This window comes from Lithobates pipiens, unplaced genomic scaffold (assembly GCF_037356315.1).
Source record: "Lithobates pipiens isolate NorthernLeopardFrog02 unplaced genomic scaffold, aLitPip1_a1.2 Scaffold_18, whole genome shotgun sequence".
NCBI classification, from domain to species: Eukaryota; Metazoa; Chordata; class Amphibia; order Anura; family Ranidae; genus Lithobates; species Lithobates pipiens.
In genome coordinates this window covers 392,397,287-392,421,267 of record NW_027507758.1, presented here as the reverse complement: position 1 = coordinate 392,421,267, position 23,981 = coordinate 392,397,287, and the positions used below count along the sequence as shown (strand labels likewise).

General features: G+C 43.2%; 1 protein-coding gene across 4 annotated transcripts in view; it reads left to right on the top strand.

Annotated features, from left to right (window-relative positions):
• The window catches only part of LOC143989388 (ras-related protein Rab-23-like), a 62,258-nt gene that overhangs the window by 11,265 nt on the left and 27,012 nt on the right, over positions 1–23,981 (top strand). For 3 of the 4 annotated variants that reach the window (XR_013277027.1, XR_013277029.1, XR_013277026.1), the window contains exons 1-2: positions 7,961–8,016; positions 11,649–11,734. Coding sequence is in view for 1 of the 4 variants with exons in the window: in XM_077489508.1 (XP_077345634.1) it covers positions 7,862–8,016; positions 11,649–11,734 (241 nt within the window). In the remaining 3 variants the exon portion in view is untranslated. Of the gene's footprint in view, positions 1–7,812; positions 8,017–11,648; positions 11,735–23,981 lie in introns of those variants that run through there. The other variant, XM_077489508.1, reaches the window with a different exon arrangement.

The following is a 23,981-nucleotide window of genomic DNA, read 5'->3' as shown; positions in this document are numbered from 1 at the left end:
GTGTCGTTCGTGCCTGGCCGTGAAGCCGAAAGCTGTCACGGCCGGGTGCCCAGAGTGGTAATGGAGAGGAGCGACGCTCCGTTCAGCCGCATCGCTGGACCGTGGAACAGGTGTCTTTTTTTATTAAAAGTCAGCAACTACACTTTTTGTAGCTGCTGACTTTTAATAAACATAAAAAGCCTGGAACTCCGCTTTTAAGCTTATTCTAGAGTTGAAGTGTCTTCCTTGGGTCATGCAGCAAGAATGTGCTGTGTCTCAATACTCTCCCTGGAAAATGTGTTTAGTCTGTGGTGGGTCTTCCTCCATGTATTTTGTAATTACACCCCTTTAACTCTCAGGATAGCATGTTATAACCACTATCGTTTGCGTATAACAGTTGGACACAGCTACTGTAAGCCGAATCAGTTGGATCCACTGTTTTATTGTTTGCCTCCTGTAATCCCCTGTACAGCACTACTCAAATTGGGAAGGGGAAGGGTAGCATTAGGAGTTATCTAGGCTCTGTTGGAGGACATGTGCTGACATGGGAGAATGATGAGAGGACACAGAAAAGCAGCTGTGCATGGTAGCCAATCATTTTTTACCTTCAGCTTGTTCAATTAAGCTTTGACCAACAAAAAAAACCTGCAAGCTGATTGGTTTCTAAGCAGAGATGCATCAGATTTTGCACTCTCCAGCTTTAGGAAATCAACCCCACTGCTCCTTCATATTCACTCAGCAGGTTGGAAGTGTGTTCTTGAGCATACTGCACCGCTAGTTTAAAACCTGACTGTGCAGTGCGTCTTTTCTGATCTAAAATAATTAAAGGTCCTTTAACAGGTAAAACAGTGTTGCTAAACCCAGGAGCATGTGTTCACTATGCAATTATTTTGGTAAATATAAACTGCTAGATAGCTTTTATTTTTTCTCAAAGCAGTATATAGCAGTCCTGTGACTTCTATAAGTGTCTGGTTAAAGCTTGTAGGAGTTTTCATTCTCCTCTGATTGTCCTATGAGTCTGTAGGACCCCTGACCTTCTGGACAGTGCTAATTGGCCCTGTGCTGATCACATGAACTCTCCAAATAAAAAACAAAAACACTCTAGCAATAAACACTGAAACTGAGCATGTGCAGTTTGCGCCCAAGGCTCTGTTTTTTTTTCAGGAGATGGTTCAGGGACTGTAGGAGAAGGGATGATCAGAGAAGACACGATCAAACAGCTTTTTTTTACACAATGCAGAGGATTAACTCTTTTTAGGTTCCACAGTGTATAACTAGCATGTATTACTTCATATACAGGCTGATTTTACTGTTTTGGGTTTAGTAACAATTTAACATACTGTAGGTATTTCAACTGTGACAACCTGTTCGTTTTAAATGAGCCTTTTAAAACTACATTTTACACTGTCATTTTAAGCTGGTGTGAAATGCAACAGGAATCTTTGGATTCCTACTGCTGCTAGCAGTTGGGTCTGGCCACCAACCCTGTTCACTATAATGACAGGTCACCGGCAGCCACAACTGTTTGCTGTCTACACAGCCAGCAATTACCACAGATAATTATAGTGAAGAAGCTTGGTGGCCATACCTGGTCGCTCACAACAGCAATTCGCACCGGCATAAAATCGCACATGGGCTACATTTACATTAGCCCACATGCAGTGTCTATAACTGTGCTGTACTGTGCAAGGAGCAATGTAATGCTCAGTTTAGCACTGCCTCTATTTGGATTGTCACTGCACAGCAGCACAGTACATTCTGCCGCTGTGTGGTGGCATGCATGCCATCCAGTGCTCTACAGAAAAATGCATACATGCTGCATTTTACCGTACCACACCTCACACCAGCATTGCAGCGTGAATATGGCACATAAAAAATAGTTGTGTGTGTGTGTGTGTGTGTCCTAGCGGTCGCTGCTGGTAGTGTGTCTAAATACAACATATCCACTATATTACCAAAACTATTGGGACACCTGCCTTTAGACACACATGAACTTTTATGGCATCCCAGTCTGAGTCCGTAGGGTTGAATATTGAGTTGTCCCACCCTTTGCATCTATAACAACTTCAACTCTTCTGGGAAGGCTGTCCACAAGGTTTAGGAGTGTGTCTATGGGAATGTTTGACCATTCTTCCAGAAGCGCATTTGTGAGGTCAGGCACTGATGCAGACTAGAAGGTCCAGCTTGCAGCGTCCACTCTAATTCACCCCAGAGGTGTTCTATCGGATTGAGGTCAGGACTCCGTACAGGCCACTCAAGTTCCTTCATCCATGTCTCTATGGACCTTGCTTTCTGCAATGGTTGCGCAGTCATGTTGAAATAAAGTAAACATTTAAAGCTCTTGTCCCTGCTCCAGCCTGTGACTGAACAGTAAAAGGAGAAATAAGACATTGGTGAGCTCTGCCCTCTGTCACTCTGCATGTTTCACGTTGGCGCATGAACACTGCAGCAACTAACTGATTCCTTGTGCTGCTACTTCCTCTCCCAGTCTGAGCTCCACTTGCATTGCTGCATTTATTTGTCTTTTTATATCTACCTGGAATTCAGCTTTAACCACTCTGCGCCGGTAGTGTGCATATATGCAGCCTCTCGGTGGGTGGGCCTAAATGCCAAGAGGGCACATATATGCGTACCTGAATGTAAACAGAGCTGTGCCAAGTGTGCGTGCCCTGTGCACTCCCGACACCATTACGAGCGGCTAACGGAAAGCTCCCGATCTCTATTTGCGATCTGGAGATTTCCAATCATGTTATGGCTGTCGCAGCCAATCGCAGTGTTCACATGGTCAGAAACCCTGTCCTTCCTCCTGTCATCGGAAACACCTTAACCACTTCCAGCTCAAGGATGTCTTATGGCCTCATTGACTTTTGAGTGGGAGTATTTGAATGATGCCTGCCATTCTTCAGATATCCTCTTTTTCGGCCAGCGATTCTCTGCACCTTAAGAACAATCATAGCAATTGGCGAGCCGGAGAATGAATCGGTCACTGCTGGAAGTTAAGCATAGAGATTTCTGGTGACCAGATGGTCCCCAGTCATCTCTATGACCCTTGGACGCCTGGGTGCGAAGTTATGATGTCCATGAAGAGGACCTGTCACGCACTATTCCTTTTACAAGGGACGTTTATATTCCTTGTAATAGGAATAAAAGTGATCGAAAGCGAAAAAATGTTTAGTGCCCCCTGTCCCGCGTGCTTGCGCACAGAACCGAACGCATACGTAAGTCATGCCCACATGACTAGTCCATAGTGCTTTGCCTAAAATGCCATTTTAGTCATTTGCATTGCTTTAGTCAAAAATAGTGTTTGTTTTCGTTGACTAAATCACTGGATGGGAGTAAAGGTTTGTTTTTTAGGCCCCATGTAGACTGCTGCTGCTAAACGGACGTTCAGAGGCAGTTGGACACTTTTTTTTTTCAACTGCCCCTGAACTCATTCAATGTTATCTTTTGAGTACATGTAAATAGGTTAGTTTACTGTTAGTTTATAGGCCTTTTTTTGAAGACAAAAAAATTAGTTCAGATGCCAAAGTTTCACCCATAGCTGGAGGTGAGTAAAGCATGCTGTTACTCTGCCCCATTACCGACCCTTCAGGACAGTCGGCTGGTACTTCTGGATAAGGATGAGCTCTGGCGTGTTCGCAAACAGCACGTGCAGAGCCCACCAGGAAGTCGGCATTGCACAGCGGTAATCACAGGCGGTGAGACATTTCCTGATCTCTGCAGCCGCGCATCGGGACAATGTCTCACTGCCTGTTATTAGCCCTCCAAAGTGCCGAATTTGAATCTGCACGTACTGTTTGTGAACACGCCTGAGCTCATCCTTCTGGATAGTCCCAGGCAAAGAGAGCCCCGCCCTGCTGCTCAGCGTAGTCTAGCAGCTATTTGTAAGAAATCTCCAGCACCCCTTTCTGAACGGCCAGAAACTCCAAATCTTCTTGTGCCCAGGGTACTTCCGAGACATTCAGTCTTCAGTCTCCGTAATCCATGATTTCCTCCAAACGCCATTCCAGATCGCCCCCAATAGTCCATGATCAGCCTTCAGTACAACAGTCCCAGGCCACCACAATCAAAGCCTTCAGTCGGGCTCTTATCCACTGTCCATGTGCACACTTGGGCTACATACCAGTGGAGGGCTCTGTAGCTCTTGTCCGACCTCATTTCTGCCTGGATCAGCTTGCTTAACCACTGCTGTCATTACACTCAGGGGACCCCCCCTTCTTTGCATAATGACAAAGGGTGGGGTAAACTACATTCAGTAACAAGAGACACACAGGTACGTTCAAACTTCTCATTAATAGACCATCTTATCGGCAGAGAGGGCTGTTGGAGCAATCCCCCACCCCGCTCTCGGTCTACATGCTAGAAACGCATATATATGCCATAATGGGTAGACAGACAGAAACAATAGAACAAGTGGATACAGCCACACCTCAAACGATCTGGTAAAAAGTATACAACAGTCTGAGACTAAGCTCATACAATATTCCAGCAGTCAAAAAGGTGAAATGTAATTTATCTTCATATATTTCTTGAGGGATATTGTTCAGAAAAATTAAAGGGGTTGTAAAGGTTAGTTTTTTTTTTTTTTTTTTTTTCTACATAGGTTCCTCTAAGCTAGTGCATTGTTGGTTCACTTACCTTTTCCTTCGATTTCCCTTCTAAATGTTTTTTTTCTTTGTCTGAATATCTCACTTCCTGTTTCTCCTCAGTAAACTTCTCACCATCTTCCGAGTGGTGGTTAGTCAGCCGGAACAGCTTACTGAACAGTTTACTGAGGAGGAACAGAAAGTGAGAAATTCAGACAAAGAAAACAAAGAAAAAAAACATTTAGAAGGGAAATTGAAGGAAAGGGTAAGTGAACCAACAATGCACTAGCTTAAAGGAACCTATTTAGAAAATAAAAAACAAACCTTTACAACCCCTTTAATGTCCCAAGTGAAAGGGCCCCTTCAGTCTTTCAACACAAGCCCCCTCTGACCAAAGTGATTCTTGTCACAGAGTTTTATCAAGATGTCTGGATGTCAACAGTCGATTTATACCAGAGGTGTCCAAACTTTTTTTTCAAAGAGGGCCATATTTGATGAAGTGAACATGCGTGAGGGCCAACCATTTTGCCGGACATTCTTTGAACCATTAAAATTCGGTCTGTGTTCGTTCGAGCACTAATACACTGCCCAACAAGAATTCTCTTGCCTTTGTTGCACTCGTTCCTGACACTCAGGCGAATGCTCTGCTCTTTAGGGGTAGCGTTAATTCTTAATGGTACCCCACACATTGGAAAATGTAGGGTGCTTTTGGTGCAGTTAAAAAAAAAAAAAAAAAAAAAGCTTGGACTTCTTTCCCTGCATTTTTGTGGGTAGGGAAGACCATTGAAATGAATGGGCTGCCCTACACGCAGCCACACAGATGTGAACCAAGGGCTTGCTCACATGTCAGGTTGGAAGGGGCAGTAAAACCACATGGTTAAGCTGTTTTTACCACCCCTAACTTCTTCCCCTTTAGCTGCAGAGGGAGCAGCTGAGGATGTACACATGCTGTGGCTGCAGCTGGAGGTATACCCAGGGTGAATGGACCTGCACTTCCACTACCTCGCAACTATGTGGATTGCACAGTTGCGATATAGTGATTCTGCATTTATGGGCTTAAAACGGGTGGTGAGGAGGCAACATAATGCCTCTTTACCACCTTTCAAATGCCTCAGAAAAGCGCAGTTCTGATGGTACAGGAATGGGGGGAGTCCGGATTAAAAGATACATACATACATACAGACCCATGCGCCCACACAATACAGACAAATACACGCACGTACATATACAGACACATGCATACGCGTGCATACATACATACAGACATATGCACACATAGACACATGCATACGCACAGACACATGCGCACACATGCACAAATGCATGAATAAAGCCTTTTTAAAAGGAATCTAGCTTTTAGCACAGTACTGTACCTTTCCAGTTTCCTCATCCGGGTACTGCACTGTAGGGGGAAGCAGAGAGCACATCACACTCCCCTGCACCTTGCTTTCGCTTTTGAAGCTGACAGAGCTTCTCACATCCGACAGCCCTGATCCCGCGGCACACTGGTTGAGAAAGGCTAGTTTAGGTAGCCAGGCAGCCCATTCAAAGCCAGACCGCAGGCCGGACGTTGGACATGCCTGCTCTATACTGTCAGGTTTCCTGATTAATTGGCTCCTGGAGTTGGGCTTGAAGTCGCAATTGATAATAACGAAAAGACTGAGGCAAGGAAAACCTCTTCCATAATTCAGCAAAGGAAGAAATTCTCCCATCTAAGTCAACATGCTTCAGAGCCACAACCTTCTTAGCCACCCATAATTGGGGATCTGGAATCTGACCTAGGTGTCCTAGTTGTGGGTTACCCCAGAGAGGTACGTGAGGCGAGTAGGTAGTGTCTTTCCCATAATTGCCCCTAGCTTGCACCCAAGCTCTAATCATTTGTACATATAGGGTCAGTAACCAGTGGGTGGGCCCTAGGACCACGATAAACTAAATTAGTCACCACAGCATAGGAACCAAGAAGGGCAGCCTCCAACTGGACCGCCGGGTTTTGACTAGGCTGGTTGAAACCCCAACGCACCGTAACAAATACAACCGCCCAATAGTACAACTGGAGGTTAGGGAAAGCCAGGCCTCCCTGAAGAGTGGTCCGGGATGCCCTTTTAGCAGCCACAGCAGGTGTATGGACCTGGAAAATTAAAAGCAGAGGGCTCCTCAGTGGAATACCCTAAGGATATAATAAATCTTTGGAGGGTTTAACTGTGCAATATGTGCCAAACAGTAAAATAATAGTTTTGGCTTGACTGGCTGGACCGTTTAACTTATCTGAAAAGAGACGTGTAATTTCATACAAAATGCACTTTTTCTTTATGATCCCCTGACCCAATAGATCCCACTCTCTCCCTCCACAAATGCATACATACAGATATATGAAAGTGCACAGATTCTTTAAAATGAACCTGTGCCAAGATCATGCAAACTAAAGTATTTACATATTCTGAGCAATCCATGAAAGTGAATTGGACTAAATTTACTGCATGCAATAACTTATGCAAATGAGCCATGTGACTGCGTTATCGCATGCGGCAAATGTTAGTTAATTGACTCTCTATGAGAGCAGATCTTGTAGGTATGCTCGCTCTTTAACCCGTTCCTGCCTGCCCACTGTCATATGATGTCATGGACTTTGGGCGGGGATATCTGAATAATGCTTTTTTGAAAAAGTGTCAAACTAAAAAAAAAAAAAAGGTACAATAAAAAAAAATATTATTATGCAAAAACATTGGGATAACTTTATTGTTTTTTTTTTTTTTTTTTTAGCGCAAAACTTTTTTTCCCCCAAAAAAACGCGTTTGAGAAAATTGCTGCACAAATAGTGTGAGATAAAAAAAAGTTGCAACAAATGCCACTGTATTCTCTAGGGTCTTTTCTAAAAAAGACATCATGTTTGGGGGTTCTATGTAATTTTCTAGCAAAAAATGATTATTTTTACATGTAGGAGAGAAATGTCAGGATTGGCCTGGGTGGCAAGTGGTTAAAGCGCAGCACATGTTTCTGAGATGTTGGAAACTGACTGAAACCCAACTTCAAAGTCTTTGTTGCAATTTTGGAGCATCTTCGAGAAGGAATAACATTTACATTACAAGCAGCTATTGCAGTCTGTAATAGTTTGTTTTGACACCATTTTCTTTCTTGTTTAGACTTCAATACGGTAGTTGAATGTCCGTAGTCTGGGCACATGTGCACTTTAACATGTTTTTCTTCTATAGATTGTGGCTTTTAAACATATCCTTTATAAATTTTACAGGTTGAATATTTAAGACAGTAAACGGCTGTGATCACACAAGGCAAGCACGATGTTAGAAGAAGATATGGAAGTGGCCATTAAAGTGGTGGTAGTAGGGAATGGTGCTGTTGGAAAATCAAGCATGATACAAAGATACTGCAAAGGCATATTTACAAAGGATTACAAAAAGACAATTGGCGTAGATTTTCTGGAAAGGCAAATTCAGTAAGTAAACTTTATCAAATCTATACTGTATGTCTGTCTATTTCTATTGCACATATAAATATTCTAAAGGATTGCAGAGGATGGTGGGGTGTTGCTGTAGGGTATTGATTTATTGCCTTTAAGTTAAATATGCCAATTTAGAACTCTTTAACTTTTGGTTAATCTCCATAGCCGTTAAAGTTTGTTGCCACAAAAGTTCAAATCGAGTATGGCTTTCGTTTTTTTTTTTTTTTTTTTCTCCTGCCAGTTCCTCTTTAAATCTACAACCGCAACTACTAATCAATGTATTGATTCAGGTCACTCAAAGTATGCAAGTTATCGGATCAGCATGACCATGCAGCTAGCATTTTTAGATGATGACATAACCAATGTGGCATATCTAACACACACACACACACACACACACACACACACACACACACACACACACACACACACACACACCCTGCTGGCTTTGTTTGGTCTGCTTCAGGCTCTTAAGTCTGTCTTTGAACAGATAATAACATTCTCCTAGGTAACAGCCTGATCTGCTCCTCTTGAGGCTAGAGTGGACACACTCTCCTAGTGTCTGTTCATACAGGTTTCTCCTGCAGCGGTTTGTCTCCTGGGGAGGTGCCTCAAGCCTTACACAAAAGGACTTGTGCACAGCTGCATAATAATTCGGGAACTTATTATCATGTAAACATGTACTTAGGATTGGAAGCTTTATCCCACTCAAAGCTCTATAAAGCTTTTGGGCTGCAGGAACCACAGAAAAGAAATTTCTGAGCAGTCAAAAAGTTTGTTTGCAGGCACAAACCCACTAACCCCATATAGATGAGGAAACCTAGGTGACACAAACACTGTCCACAACCCTGCTAGCCAAGACTGTAAAGCTATCAGCTGGACTCAGACTGCCTCTTTTCACAGTGACCGAGCACTGCCGTGTGTGTGTGTACATTATCTCACAAAAGAGAGTGCACCCCTTGCATTTTTGTAAATATTTTATTATATCTTTTCATGTGACAACACTGAAGAAATTACACTTTGCTAGTGAGTTTACAGCTTGTATAACAGTGCAAATTTGCTGTTCACTCAAAATAACTCAACACGCAGCCATTCATGTCTAAACCACTGGCAACAAAAAGGGAGTACACCCCTAGGTGAAAATGTCCAAATTGGTATCAAAGTGTCAATATTTTGTGTGGCCACCATTATTTTCCAGCACTGCCTTAACCCTCTTGGGCATGGAGTTCACCAGAGCAGCACAGGTTGCCACTGGAGTCCTCTTCCACTCCTCCATGATGACATCACAGAGCTGGTGGATGTTGGAGACCTTGCGCTCCTCCACCTTCCGTATTAGAATGCCCCACAGATACTCAAAGGGTTTAGGTCTGGAGACATGCTTGGCCAGTCCACCTTTTACCCTCGGCTTCTGTAGCAAGGCAGTGGTCATCTTGGAGGTGTGTTTGGGGTTGTTATGTTGGAATACTGCCCTGTGGCCCTGTCTCCAAAGGGAGGCGATCATGCTCTGTTTCAGTATATCACAGTACATGTTGGCATTCGTGGTTCCCTCAGTGAACTGTAGCTCCCCAGTACTGGCAGCACTTATGTAGCCCCAGACCATAACACTCCCACCACCATACTTGACTGTAGGCAAGACACACTTGCCTTTGTACTCCTCACCTGGTTGCCACCACACACGTTTGAGACCATCTGAACCAAATAGGTTTATCTTGGTCTCATCAGACCACAGGACATGGTTCCAGTAATCCATGTCCTTGGTCTGCTTGTCTTCAGCAAACTGTTTACGGGTTTTCTTGTGCATCATCTTTAGAAAAGGCTTCCTTCTGGAATGACAGCCATGCAGGCCAGTTTGATGCAGTGTATGGTCTAAAAACTGACCGGCTGACGTCCCACCCCACCCTTCAACCTCTGCAGCAATGCTGGCAGCACTCATATGTCTATTTCCCAAAGACAACACCTGGATATGATGCTGATCATGTCCACTCTGCTTCTTTGGTCAGCTGTGGCAAGGCCTGTTCTTCGTGGAATCTGTCCTGTTAAACCACTGTATGGTCTTGGCCACCATGCTGCTCAGTTTCAGGGTCTTTGCAATCTTCTTATAGCCTAGGCCATCTTTATGTAGAGCAACCATTCTTTTTTTTCAGATCCTCCAGAGAATTCTTTGCCATGAGGTGCCATGTTGAACTTCCAGTAACCAGTATGAGAGAGTGAGAGTGATGACACCAAATTTAACACAACTGCTCCCCATTCACACCTGAGACCTTGTAACACTAAAGAGTCATATAACACAGGGGAGAGAAAATGGCTAATTTGGTGTGTTTTGTATGTTTTGTTGCCAGCAGTTTAGACATTTTGTACCACCACCACAATTTGCATGGTGGTGTATATTGCCTCTGTGTCTATAATTTCTAGCTCAGGTTTCCTCCCAAAAATGTAATGTTTGCTCGTTTTCCTTTTGACTGCACATTTTGTTGCGTGTCAGAATGACTAGTTGGTTTCCTAAACATAGCATGTTTCATAGCAATCCATTTTAAGTTGGAATGTTGATTCTGTAGATAACAAATACAAAACCTTGTAGTGATTGGCGCTATAGCAGTCAAGTGTTCCACCCAGGGACCTTTTCTGCATGGAGGTGTATATTGCCTCGGTGTCTGGATTCCATAGCTTCGGTTTCCTCTTACAACCCAAAAATGTACTGTTTGCTAACTTTCCTTTGACACCGTACGCCATTATTTTTGTCAACATGACTTGGTGGGGATGTTTGACTGTAGGATATTCCAGGGCAGAAACTGGAGTGAATGATCTGTGTACTATGTGATGGAGCAGGATATTTCAGTGCTATATAAATGAAAAGCAGCATTTTGTAACATGCCTATCTGTCACCAATAACTGCTAAAATAACTAGTGCAGTGTTTTTGTTTTGTTTTTTTGTTTTTGTCCTGTTTACACTACAATGCTGCATTGGCCTGCTTTCTGTACAAGCGTACATGTTGCATTTTAACGCAACACAGTCAACATATGTAAAATGCAGGTCAATGCAGTTAAAGTTTAAAATTTGCTCTGTTTTTTGTTTTGTGACCCACAGGATGTGAAAATCACAAGATGCACTGCACATGCATCAACGCAAGTCAACCTGTGTTTTTATTTAATTCAAACTCCAGCCATTTTAGAAGGGAAGGGTTATCATCACCCCTGTAATGTTTGTTTTGCTGTCTGTGCCCCTGTTCAGAAGATTTCACCTCACTTTCTGTCCCAATGACAATAGTTTTTTTGAACATTTTGGGTTGTTATGGAAGCAAGCCATGGTGATAAAGCATCAGTGGAGACACCTTTTTCCCACAATAACTCTTACAGGAGTGAATTTCCCTTCCTAGGGGTAAATTTCCTCTCACTTCCTGTTGTCTCCTTCCATTTGTAAGTAGAAGTCGTTTGTAGGTCAGATGTTTGTAACTAGGGAACTGCCTGTACAAGTAAACTAAAGTTTAATCAATCATAATGACCCAGGAAATATTTAAACAAAAATAGTGAGAAGACAAAATTTGGAAACTGAGAATTTTTTTTTGTTTTGTTTGTTTTTTGTTTTTATTTTTTTATTTTTTATTATTTATTTATTTCCCATCCTGTAGGATAAATGAGGAAGATGTTCGGCTTATGCTGTGGGACACAGCTGGACAAGAAGAATTTGATGCAATTACTAAAGCATACTACCGAGGTAAGAACAAACTCTGTATCTTGTATACATCATCAAGTCCAATCCATTACACGATGTAAAACAAATAGAACTTTTTGTCCTGGTTTTATTGTTTCATGCTGGACTGTTTTTATGATATCCTCTAGTCAAGAGCAAATGGTGGCCATGCTAGCATGATTTGTGCAAATCGTCACCTTCAAAGGCCTCATGCACACTTCACATTAAAAGGAAAAAAAAAAAAAAAAAAGCTACCACTTATACAAGCGTTTTGGAGTTTTTTTTTTTTTTTTTTCAGCCTGTAGAAGCAATGTTTATGTTGGCCTATGTTACTATGCACATTTGCGCATTTACAGGCATATTTGTAGAGGAGCATTTCCAGGCTGAAAAAAACATACAAGTGCCTTTTTTAAGAGGAGCTTTCGGGCAGAAAAAATGCTTCCTGCCCATAAACCTACTGTTTAGGGGCATCTAGCGTTTTTCAAGAACCCCCTTATTTTTTTTTATTTTTTTTATTTTTTTTTCTAGTGTTTTGGGGAAAAATAATTATTAATGCAAACGCATGTACAATATGCTCCATAGGAGCTTTTTTTTTTTTTTTTTTTTATTTCTGCCAGCAGTGCTGGCATTTTATCTGCTGCCTAGTGTGCATGGAACCGAAATGTATACAGTGTTGTGCTTTTAAGGACATTTTCCCGCACAATATTTATTAAGTAATTTTTAACGAAGATATTTTTAAGATACAGAATCAGTCTATATGACACAGTCTATATATGTGAAACTTATTCACGGAGACGAGTGATCATACAAAATAGCTACATTTATTGGTTGACAGAAAACAACTATTTACATGAAATATTAAAATACAGATTACATTACTTGATCATTTTGACAATTTCTGGGAACACCCTCAAACTGGGCGTAGTAGTACCTTGGACACAATTATCACCATTATCATTTCTCGGTAGAATCAATAACCTTTTGATTGACAATTAAACAGAATGTCTGTCTGTATTTCACACATCCAACCGTTACTATACTGCAGGTAAGTAAGTGGTTAACAATGTGAAATAAATTAGACATTTGTTTGTCAATAAAATTGGCATCTATGCAAAAAGAAATGTAAGAAAAATTTAATTTAGAGAAAAATCTAAAAGGCGGTTATTGATTCGGGAGAAGTATTTCAATAATAGGATATTCAAAAACATCAATATTTAAGAGAACATAAAATAGATGATAAACATATATTTACCCATTTCCAATATGGCTATTAGTGTGGAGTATTAGTTACCAGGAATTTTAAGATGGCTGCCGTGGCTTCAACATTCCAAGGAGCAGGGATCTTCATGAATGTAAAATGTGTATTCATGCATGTCTTCCAGTGTCCCTTCTCAGGGGGGGTCCCTAAGCTTCCCCCTGACTCTCTCCTCCGAGCTTCCTCCTTTTTTTTCTCCATCTTTCTAGTTTCTTAAATATCCTTTTAAACAAAAGGATCATAAAATTATACTAAGTTCTGCCCAGAGGGTATGTGTTCCCTCCTCATTGGCCGACAGACTTAATGGTTAGCTTTCCCGGGAGTCTCGTGATTTTAAGGTAATAGCACCTTCCACCACCAGGTGTCTCACCTATGTTTGGTGTTTTATTTCTTTAAGTGAATATTTTTCTAATTCTGTAATATGTGTTCGTTATTTGTATGTTCTAACGAATATATTCGAGTGTTCAAGAATTATGGCATAATGTAGAATACGCTTTAACATAAATTTCCAATAATCACTTGCATAATTAGTGATATATATGCATATCACTGTATATCTGTTAATCTTTAGTCCGTTTAGAAAGGACACAGGTTAGATATATATCAAACAAATCACATACAATTATTATCGATATGGATACATGTATAATTTGGGTATCCAATCAATATTTGTTTATCTAAACATAGGTTAAATTCTTATACAATTCTAATCATGATTTATGTTTTTTTTTAATACTAATTTGTTGCTAAAACACTTCTACTTATAATCATACTTTCATATATAATTTCTTTGTGACCAAGTTCTTTAGATCATTAGATACTAAAATTATAATCTCAGTTGTGACCTATATATATAATTTGAATGGCTTAGAAAACTATTGATGATACTGGTATATGAATCTTACAGCAGGTTTTGAGATGAACTCTATAATAAGATATCATATCCCGGCTTCTAATATACGTATATTATGATGTAAAAAAAAATACACAATTTTCAATGTTTCCTCGTCGTGTCTTCAATCGAACAGTGAACATTCATGCATACAGTCCCATTGTTTACTTTTCTAATAGAGGTGTCTTATTGCCCTGTGGGGGAGATCTCCATTTCATATCTTAGCCATTGTCTCATGAGAAGCTAGGACAACACTGACTACTTGGCTTATTGATCTTTCACTTTCTGAGACAATGGGATATTTGTTCTGGTCATTCAGGTTTAATGGCTGTTGGTCACAGGTACTCCAAAGTATAACCCAAACCTTGTCCTATCTATTTGCGTGGTTGTGTACTACCCAAACAGTCTTTTACTTACGTACCATGGGGTTCTCTAGTTAAGGGTTATTTCCATGTGATAAATACTTATGCAAGTTTGGCCTTCTCACTCGAACCAACAAAATAAGTAAACAGCTTTTTGTTTGGTGACAGAAGATACCATTGTTTCAGCGAGTTTTTGTCCCAATGCATGCTTGTAAAAGTTTTCAATAGTTAATGTAGTGATCATGTATTTTGTGTTCTTCAAGAGGGTAATAGTTCAATGATAGCAAAATTGTAGATCATCTGTTCCTAAGGCCTAAACAATCTCACCTCTTTGACAGAAATATGAATGTATTATTATTATTTTTTTCTTAATGAATTCACAACAACAGTACTGTTTTTAGCATAAAACATGCACCATTTTTTTTTTTTTTGATATTCGAGTACAGCTTGGGGTTCCGTTCATCGTAGAGCAGACCTCCTGCAGCTCTTTGAACCTTCTAGTAAAGATTTCAAACTTTTTTTTTTTTTTTTTTTTTTTTATATATGTAAACTTTCATATGGTTGGTTGAGGGTGCAGCCTGAACTGCCTGGCTTCCTTCTTTCTATAGGCAAAAAAGGTCATATGTGTTGCACATCACTATAAGACCCTGGTGGATACGTGAAATGACAGCCTCTGCCTGGGCTTAAGCCAATCATGATTAAGATCTGGGGCAGAATGAAATGTGTTAGAGGTGTGGCTTGACTAGAGCGCGGGCTGAAGCTTTCCTTTCACCTATCCACAGGGTCTTGCAGTGATGTGTGGCGCATAGGATCTTTTTTGTCTGCATCATTGAAGCTGAGATGAGCTCTGTCCTTGCCAGCACTCCCAGCGGTGTACTACAGGAGAGGACCTGGCTGGAACCTTATTTGTTGTCTGCCTTCCTTTCATGACCTGTTCATTGTTCATATACTGTAAAATGTTTACCGATATTTGTCTGTATTGCTAAACCGGGTTTAGTAGAGGGTTGAGTAGAGCTATTTATTAAATGGGCAAAGCAATTGGAAACATGCCCTTTTAATTTGATTAACAAGTCCGAATTAAAGCCTTTTGGTTTCTCCTGACAGCGATGCATTAATTGATGGAGTGGTGGAATCCTAACAGTGCTGGGTGTATTTTACTATTTTAGGAAAAGATGGAGTTAGAGTATACAGCCACTGAAGTCTGAATTCCTGTTCTGTCTGCTCATTTTTGGCCCATGACTCCCTAGATAAACCAGCTCCTTTTTTCTATAAAAACTCAAATATGGCAGACTTTGTACTTTTATTCACATACATTCCCTAAATATGGTTTGTTCTTTTGTTTATGCAGAACATCATGACAAAGGAGTAGTTCTTTTTTTATTAACTAATATGGAGAACAAGTGAAATGGAACAAGCCTGGAACCCAATTCTTCTGGGATCCTACATGGCAGGCTTTAAGGGTACATGTTTGTTAAGAGGACATTGCAGAGGCAAAGTAACTCCTAATGATACAACCAGATCACAAGAGACCCTATCCCTTTTTTCTGTAGGGAAATTATAATTCTTACTAAACATGAATCATTGTGGAAGACGAGTGGAAACAACGTGAGTAATAGTTTACCTAGGAGAACAAACCCAACTAAGCCTTAGAACTCCTTTTTAATGATGCGGTTTATGAAAGTTTACAATTTAGCATTGCATATAGACCTTTATGGTATAGTTTTGTCTGCACAGGAAAAGGTTTTCTTCTGCAGGTAATAAGGACATCAAAATAACAAGTCTCTAGTGAACGTGCATTTTTAGTCCGCCTAATTCACCTAATCCTCTGAGCTCTGACAAACGGACAGCTTTTTATTTATTTTTTGATAAATAATTAAGCATAATAGTTTCTTGAACAGTTGTTCATGCATGAGGAAAAACCATACCTAGTTTCCATTTAGCTATGTAATTTAACCCCTTCAAGACTGGACGTTTTCACCCTTTTCCTGGCCAGGCCAGTTTTCAACACTATTACGCTTTGAAGGAAAATTGGGCAGGCCATACACGAGGCACATAGCTTTCCTGCAGTGTTGACATTGGAATCTCTCCCACTGAGCCATTGTATTTTCCCTGCAGGGAAATACATCCTCGCTGGGAGAAGACAGTGATTATTACTACTGGCTATACCAGACACTAGCGATAATCACATGCAAAATCCAGCAGGCTAGTTGTTCACAAGTTGATCGTAGGACGGTGCAAATATCCCCCCCATCCAATTTTCTGACTGTCGCATGCATTTTTAGAGGCCCTGAAGCACTAGGGCAGTGGAAACGCCCACAAAATGACCACATTTTGGAGAGTAAGTGCCGGTTCACACTAGTGCGATGCGGGAACCCTGCAAATCAACTGCAGGTTCCCACATCGCACTTGACACACACGGCATTTCACACTGCCATATGCGATCTGATGGGGAGTGCTCATTGACCAGATCATAAGTATCCCTTTAAAAAACGAAGGTCAATGTGCGCTTTATATATGGTATGAAGACCACTCCATTTGCCCCAGGTATGCCAGATCTGTATTTAGTTTTCCACCTGTTTCTCTTTTCTCCTCACCATATCACCAGTGGATACAAAAAGACTAACAAAAAAGCTCTCATAGCATAGGGTGTTTTTTATTTATTTTTATTTTTTTTGTAAACAAACCATAGAACATAGCTAAAATATTTCACATTTGCATGTGGTCAGTGGCACCAAAACAACCAGCACTCTTTTGTGTAAATTATTTGGAGGCAGCGTCGCTCGGCTCCCACCTAGAGCTGGAGCACGCTCCAATTACCAGAAGGATGCACACCGGTGCTTTGAATGATTTGAATAGTGTGATGTTACTACTTGAAATTGAGCCTAAAAAATAAAAATGAATGCAGCTAATGCCACTTTATTCAGAGTTCATGCATGAAAAATTAACTACAATCATTTTGAGGCAATGTTGTACTTTATTTGTTCAAAAATAAAAATAATAATAATAATTTATGTTTTCCTATGATACAGGTCTTGCTGAGCTTTATTGGTTTTCCAAAGCAGAAACAGAGAGATAATCAGCCTGAAAGCAACATTTCTGCTATTTAAAAGCCTGTAGTAAGCAGTCGTAGAGGAAGGGGGGATATTAACAGAATGGAGAACAGGATTTTAAGACTGTAATTTCAGGTCATTTTTTTAATAATATATTTTTAAACTGCATCTTTAGTTCTAGTTATTCCCACCCAGTGCCTCTATGTGCAGGAATATCTGGCTATAGGTTGCTATGCCCTGTCTCTTTACTATGTTACTTCGATGTCACACTGGCATCACCATCAGGAAGCCCACCCTGAGAAATACCATGCAGCCATCACTGGAGTGCATTAATGTAGACCGGAAATGGCTACAGGAGATGCACAGCAGTGAGGTGCAACAAAGGATGGAAAAAGTGAAAGCAAGCATTTTTTAAAAAGGCATTTGTTTATTAAATACAGTGGTTTAGCAAATTAGGGGGCCCATTTATAAAGCAGTGACTCTGCCATACTACTGTGTACCCATGTATAATGCACAACAGTCTGCTTCACAAATGTGCTTAGCTTGCTTCAAGCCTCCAAAACCAGCGGTGTGCTTTTAAAATAAATTGTTTAAAAACAAGAGCATTAAGATGGTAACGGCAGCTTACTGGATCTCTCCAGAAACAACATGCCAGTGTTATGGCAAAATCAAAACAATCCCTGAGATGATGCTCAGCATTTTGTCCAACCTGTGCTGTTACAGCAATCTTTCACCAAGATGGCAATAACAGTGCTTTGCCATTGAGCAAATGCAGGACGAGGGACAACCACTTTTAGGCTACGAGTTTATGGGCAAGGAAGAATATGCGTATTAGCATTTTTTTTTTTTTTTTTTAATTCCATATTTATTTATGGCCATACCTGTTACAGGAGATTTGACAAACAAATAGTCGATAGTAGCCAAAAACCTTACAATTAGCAGCCATATCCATCTTGACAATGTTGATAGGGATCGCATCAGTAGCAGTGGTGGGGACAGGGATCGCATCAGTAGCAGTGGTATATCATTTCTATCCCCACCACTGTTACTGATGTCATTAATATCCTCACCACTGCCACTGATGTCATTCCTATTCTCACCACTGCCACTGATGTCATTCCTATCACCACCACTGTTACTGATGTCAGCTCTATCCCCATCACCACTTATGTCATTCCTATCCCCACCACCACCACTGTTACTAATGTCATCTCTATCCCCACAACAGATGTCATTCCTATCCCCACCATGTAGGCAACGCTGACAAAAGCCAGTGCTGGATTTTACTTTAAAAATATATTTCTCTTATATTCACCGACCGACACAGCTCCTCTCTTAGCCATTGGGTTGTTATGCCCACCACTAGGAGAATACTAGGCATTACTTGTTATGTAACACTCAGAACTTTCCAGTTCTGCCCAGGGGGCGGTCCCTTGGGTTACCACCCTCCAGCCTGCCATGCAGTCATCAGTTTTATTTTGCCTAGTGAAGGAGAAGGACTTATGAACCCTGACGGGCCCATTGGTCTGTGTGTTTGTTTGTTTTGTTTTTCTGCAGAAGCTTGCTTTTTTGCACAACATCAGAGATCCTGTGATCTGCTATGAACAGCCGGCTGTGTGACAGGCTGGATACCATTATCCTTGTAGTCTTCCCCAGTCCGGGCCATCGAGTATGTGCAGGTCGCAGCTCCGCGCTAGGCCGGCCACGATAAAACCTCAACTCCAGAGGTGGTCGGTGAGCTTTTATACTCCGGGCACACATATGATCGGGCTACTGATGTCTGCATCAGTGTGCTGGGCCAGCAGCCACCCTCTACTGATCAGTGAGTGGGTCTGTAATGGAATGTCTCCCAGCTCTGCAGGACTGGTAAGTACAGCTCTCTCTACCTCGGTGGGGCTGAGCAGCTGGGCATTCCCTGGGAGGTGGATTCGGGGGTCCCTCACATCCCTCTCTTCTCTCCTTGTCCCCTTTCCCCTCCCTGGGGGATGCTGCTGAGTGGTGTGTGTGCGTCTGTGCAGGGGCTCTCATCTGGGGGGGGGGGGGGGGGTGTGTGGCGGCGCTGGCTAGCTGAGTCCTGGGTCCTGTTTTTCATGTCCCTGGAAGGTGTCTGTGAGGCTATGCTGGTGTCCTGTGCAGCGCTGTACTCGCAGCCATTGTTTCTCCATGTCCCTCATAGCTCTTGCATTCGGCAGCCATCGTAGGTGTGGGCAAGGGAAAACATGCTCTCCTGGGCTTCGCCGGACATTTTCTTTGTGATTGTCCCTATACAGGACGCTGGCGGCTGTTTTCTTGAAGCCTGAACATGTTTTTCAGTGTTCTCTAGCTGCAGCATGTGCTCCTGTGCTCTGAAGGCCATTTTTCCCTGTGTTTTTTTATGTCCTTATGCTGGGTGGCCATTTTGTTGGAGCCTGAGCACACTTCAGAGTGGTTTCAGTGACATTAGCAGTTGCTTCCACCGACACAGCACTGTTTCCTCTGCCCCTGGGACCCAACAGAGACTACAGGCACTACCTGCTGGATAGCGCAGAACCCCTCAGGGTGGCGAGTCCTGCGGGAAAGAGCCCCTCAGCCAGCAGCAGTAAGGAGGGTGGGGCTGTCACTGTCCTAAGTCCCCTTCAGGTGGTAGACAGGGTAGGGTCAGCATGGCTTCAGAAACTGGTGTTTCTTCCCCTGAAATCCAGGCAATTGCAACTGGGTTGCCTGCGTACTGTGCAGTGCCCCTGGACACCCTGACGGGCGGTCCTCAATTCGCTTGTTGCCAGGATGGAGGCGGTGTGTGGGGAAAAAAGGTTTGTTTACGGTGGTGGGGTCCGCCGTGCGACCAGTACTGGCATCCACACTTGTGTCGCAGACACTAATTGAGTGGGCAAAACCGTTGCACCTCGAATTGGTAGAGCAACAGGCTTCTCCTGTCAGCTTGGAACTAGTTGACCAACTAGTGAAGGCCTTAAGTACGTTTGACGTAGCCCTGGATACTCTTCCTCTGTTATCCAGGGCTTCAGTGTCAGCAGTGGTGCTGAGGCGCCTGATTTGGTTAAAATGCTGACCAGGCATCTAAAGAAATCCCTGACGGATCTTCCCTTCCTTGGCGACCGGCTTTTCAGAGACTCGTTGGATGTTGACAGTAAAAATGCCACCGGTGGTAAGATTTACCCTGCTACAACAGGCCAGGAAGGCTAAGGAGCCACGCCGTAGGCAAGGGCCCTCATTTTCCGCTCTCAAGCGGCTTTTTCGTCCGCACGGAGCTTCGTCCAAATGTCCCCAGCCCGACAGGACGACCACGGAAGGACAGAAACATCCCTAGAACCGCAAGCCTAACAAGCATGCGAACAAAAGTGCTACTGCATGAAGGTTTGCCTTCGGGAGTTTGCAGCCCAGTGGTCCTCTCGACTATCCAACCAATGGGTCTGCGATCTGATTTCCTCAGGCTACAAGATAGAGTTTCTCTCTTGGCCGCCAAACAGATTCTTCCCCAACAGCATACCCATATCCCCGGCTTGCCTGGAGGCCCTCTTGTGGCAGTAGGGGATCTGCTGAGTCGCGGGTTATTTTTACCGGAATCGGAACGTTTCCAGGGATTCTACTCAAATCTGTTTGGAAGTACCCCTTCCTTCTTGGGAACTACAATCTTGGACCTAAAAGCCCTCAATCACTTTGTGAAAGTGCAGAGGTTCATAATGGAATCAGTTTGCTCAGTAGTCGCTGCAATCCATCAAGAGGACTCCCTGGCATCCTTGGACATCCAGAATGCATACCTGCACATACCCATATGCCTCCGGCATCAGCAGTTTCTGTAGTTTGCAGTTGGGGAAGCCCGCTACCAGTTAGTGGATCTTCCTTTTGGTCTAGCATCAGCCCCCTGAGTCTTTACCAAGGTATTGGCTCCGGTTTTGGCATTGCTGTGGCAAAGTGGGATTGCAATTGTAGAATACCTAGACTATCTCCTCCTGAGGGCATCTTCCGCCTCAGAATTAGAGGAGGATGTGGCAATCACCATGCAGACCCTGCAAGAATTTGGGTGGCTGTTGAACCTAAAGAGGTCGGTGATTGTACTGACCCAGTGGTTGGAGTACCTAGGCTTGCTGCTGGACTCTGGGGAAGCTAGAGTTTTTCTCCCTTCAGACAAGCTGCAGACTCTCAGATCTGCGGTAAAACTGCTAGTGGTTGTCGCTCCGCTTCTGCATGCAAGTCCTGGGACTCATGGTAGCCTACTTCGAGGCTGCACCATATTCCCAGTTCCACACCAGAGTCCTGCAGAAGGAGATTTTGACAAAGTGGGACAAATCTCAGTTGTCCCTGGATCGACAGATCCAGGTGAGCCAGTCAGATTCCTTAAACTGGTGGCGGAGGTTACCGGTGATTCAGTCCGGGAAGTCGTTCCTACCTCTGAAATGTACAGTGATCACAACGGATGCCAGCTTATCTGGCTGGGGTGGAGTGATGGGGGTTTAGTCGGCTCAGGGTCTCTGGTCAGCAGAAGATTCCAAGTTGCCTATCAATCTGCTTGAGCTAAGAGCGATCAGGCTATGCCTCTCCACATGATCGATGAGACTACAGGGGCGTCTGATCAGGATGCAGTCGGATAACGCCATGGCTGTGGCATACGTCAATCATCAAGGAGGAACAAGAAGCTCAGCCGCGGCACGGGGGGTCACTCGCATACTTCAGTGGGCAGAACGGCACGTACCGGCCCTGACGGCCATTTACATCCCGGGAGTGGAGAACTGGCAGGCGGACTATCTGAGTCACCAGGCGCTGGACCCAGGAGAATGGGCGTTGCATCTGGAGGTTTTCAGGCTACTGTGCCTGTGGTGGGTCACACCAGACGTGGATCTTCTGGCCTCCTGTCTCAACCGGAAGGTGCCGAGATTCGTGTCCAGGACCAAAGATCCTTGGGCAGACGTGTCAGATGCGCTGGTGGCTCAGTGGCATCAGTACCAGCTGATCTACGCCTTTCCTCGTCTGAAACTGTTACCGCGTCCACTCCGCAGAGTGGAAGTCGAGGGGATCCCAGTGATTCTGGTCGCCCCAGATTGGCCTCAGCGACCTTGGTACCCCCTGGCGAATGCCGTTACGAGAGGAGTTTCTGTCTCAAAGTCCGTGTTTTTTTTTTTTATTTTTTTTTTTTTTTTAATTATTATTTTTTATTTTATTTATATTTATTTTTTTACATACTGCTTTACCATTACTGGCTTTAACGGCATGGCTATTGAGAGCCAGGTGTTGAGGAACCTGGGTCTGTCAGACTCGGTGATCCAACTATGCTGAAGGCACAGAAATCTTCTTCTAGGAAAATATATCATCGTATCTGGAAGGCTTACATCTCCATGTTTTAGGAGAAAGGCGCATGGATGCCATCCTTTGCTATATCCAGGATCCTGCTGTTTCTTCAGCAAGGAGTAGACCAGAAATTGGCGTTAAGCACCATTTAAAGGGCAAATATCAGCCTTGGCTATCCTTCCTCCTCCTTCTACTTCTTTTTTTTTTTTTTTTCCCATTTTCAACGACCCCCCCCCCCCCCCCCCCCTAGCATCTCGCTCATTAGTGAGTACTTTTGTTTAGGGGATGCGACATGTAGTTCCTCTGGTGCGTCCACCTCTACCCCCCTGGGATCTGAACCTGGTGTTATCTGCACTTCAAAAAAACGCTGTTTGAAAATATCACGGAGATTCCCCTGTTGACTCTTTCCCAGAAAGTGATCTTTATAGTGGCCATCACATCAGCCAGGAGGGTTTCGGAACTGGCGGCGTTGTCATGCAAGTTGCCTTATCTGGTTATCCACAAGGATAAGGTGGTGTTGCGTCCGCAACCGTCTTTTCTGCCGAAAGTGGTCTCAGCTTTTCATATCAATAAGGACATTGTGTTACCATCTGTGTCCTAAGCCAAAACGCCATAAGGAAGTGGCTCTTCACGGTCTGGACGTGGTTCGGGCTCTAAAGTCTATTTGTCTGCCACGGCTGGTCCAAAGAAAGGCAAAGCGGTCTCGTCGGCCACCATTTCCAGGAGATCAGACAGATTGTAGTGCAAGCCTACGCCTTGAAGGGACAGGTGCCCCCTTTTCCGGTCACGGCCCACTCCACAAGGGCAATCGGAACGTCTTGGGCCTTCCGACACCAAGCGTCTGTCGCTCAAGTGTGTAAAGTGGTGACCTGGTGGTTGAAATTTTTATGCTGGTTTTCCCACCCCTCGTTTTGGCACTGCTTGGGGACAGCCCAATGGCTAAGAGAGGAGCTGTGTCGGTCAGTGAATATAAGCGAAAATAGGATTTTTATTTTATACTCGCCGTAAAATCCTTTTCTCTGTAATTCAGACACAGCACCCGCCTCTCCTTTTTTCTCTTTTACGTTATACTGCTTGTTGACGTACTGATGACTGCATGGCAGGCTGGAGGGTTGTTACCCAAGGGACCACCAACTGGGCGGAACTGCAAAGTAGGCAGAGTAACAAGTAACGCCTAGTATTCTAGTGGTGGGCATAACAACCCAATGGCTAAGAGAGGAGCTGTGTCGGTCAGTGAATTATAAAGAAAAGGATTTTACGGTGAGTACAGAAAATCCTATTATTTGTATTATAATTTTACCAGGATAGTACAATATAAGCACTGCCAGTGAAAGTGTGCTTAGATTGTTCTGCCTGCAACAGGGTGGAAGGAGAAGGGAGCTCTGTAAGTTGTGTGATGTCTCCAGAGAGTTGACCTCAATCATGCAAGATG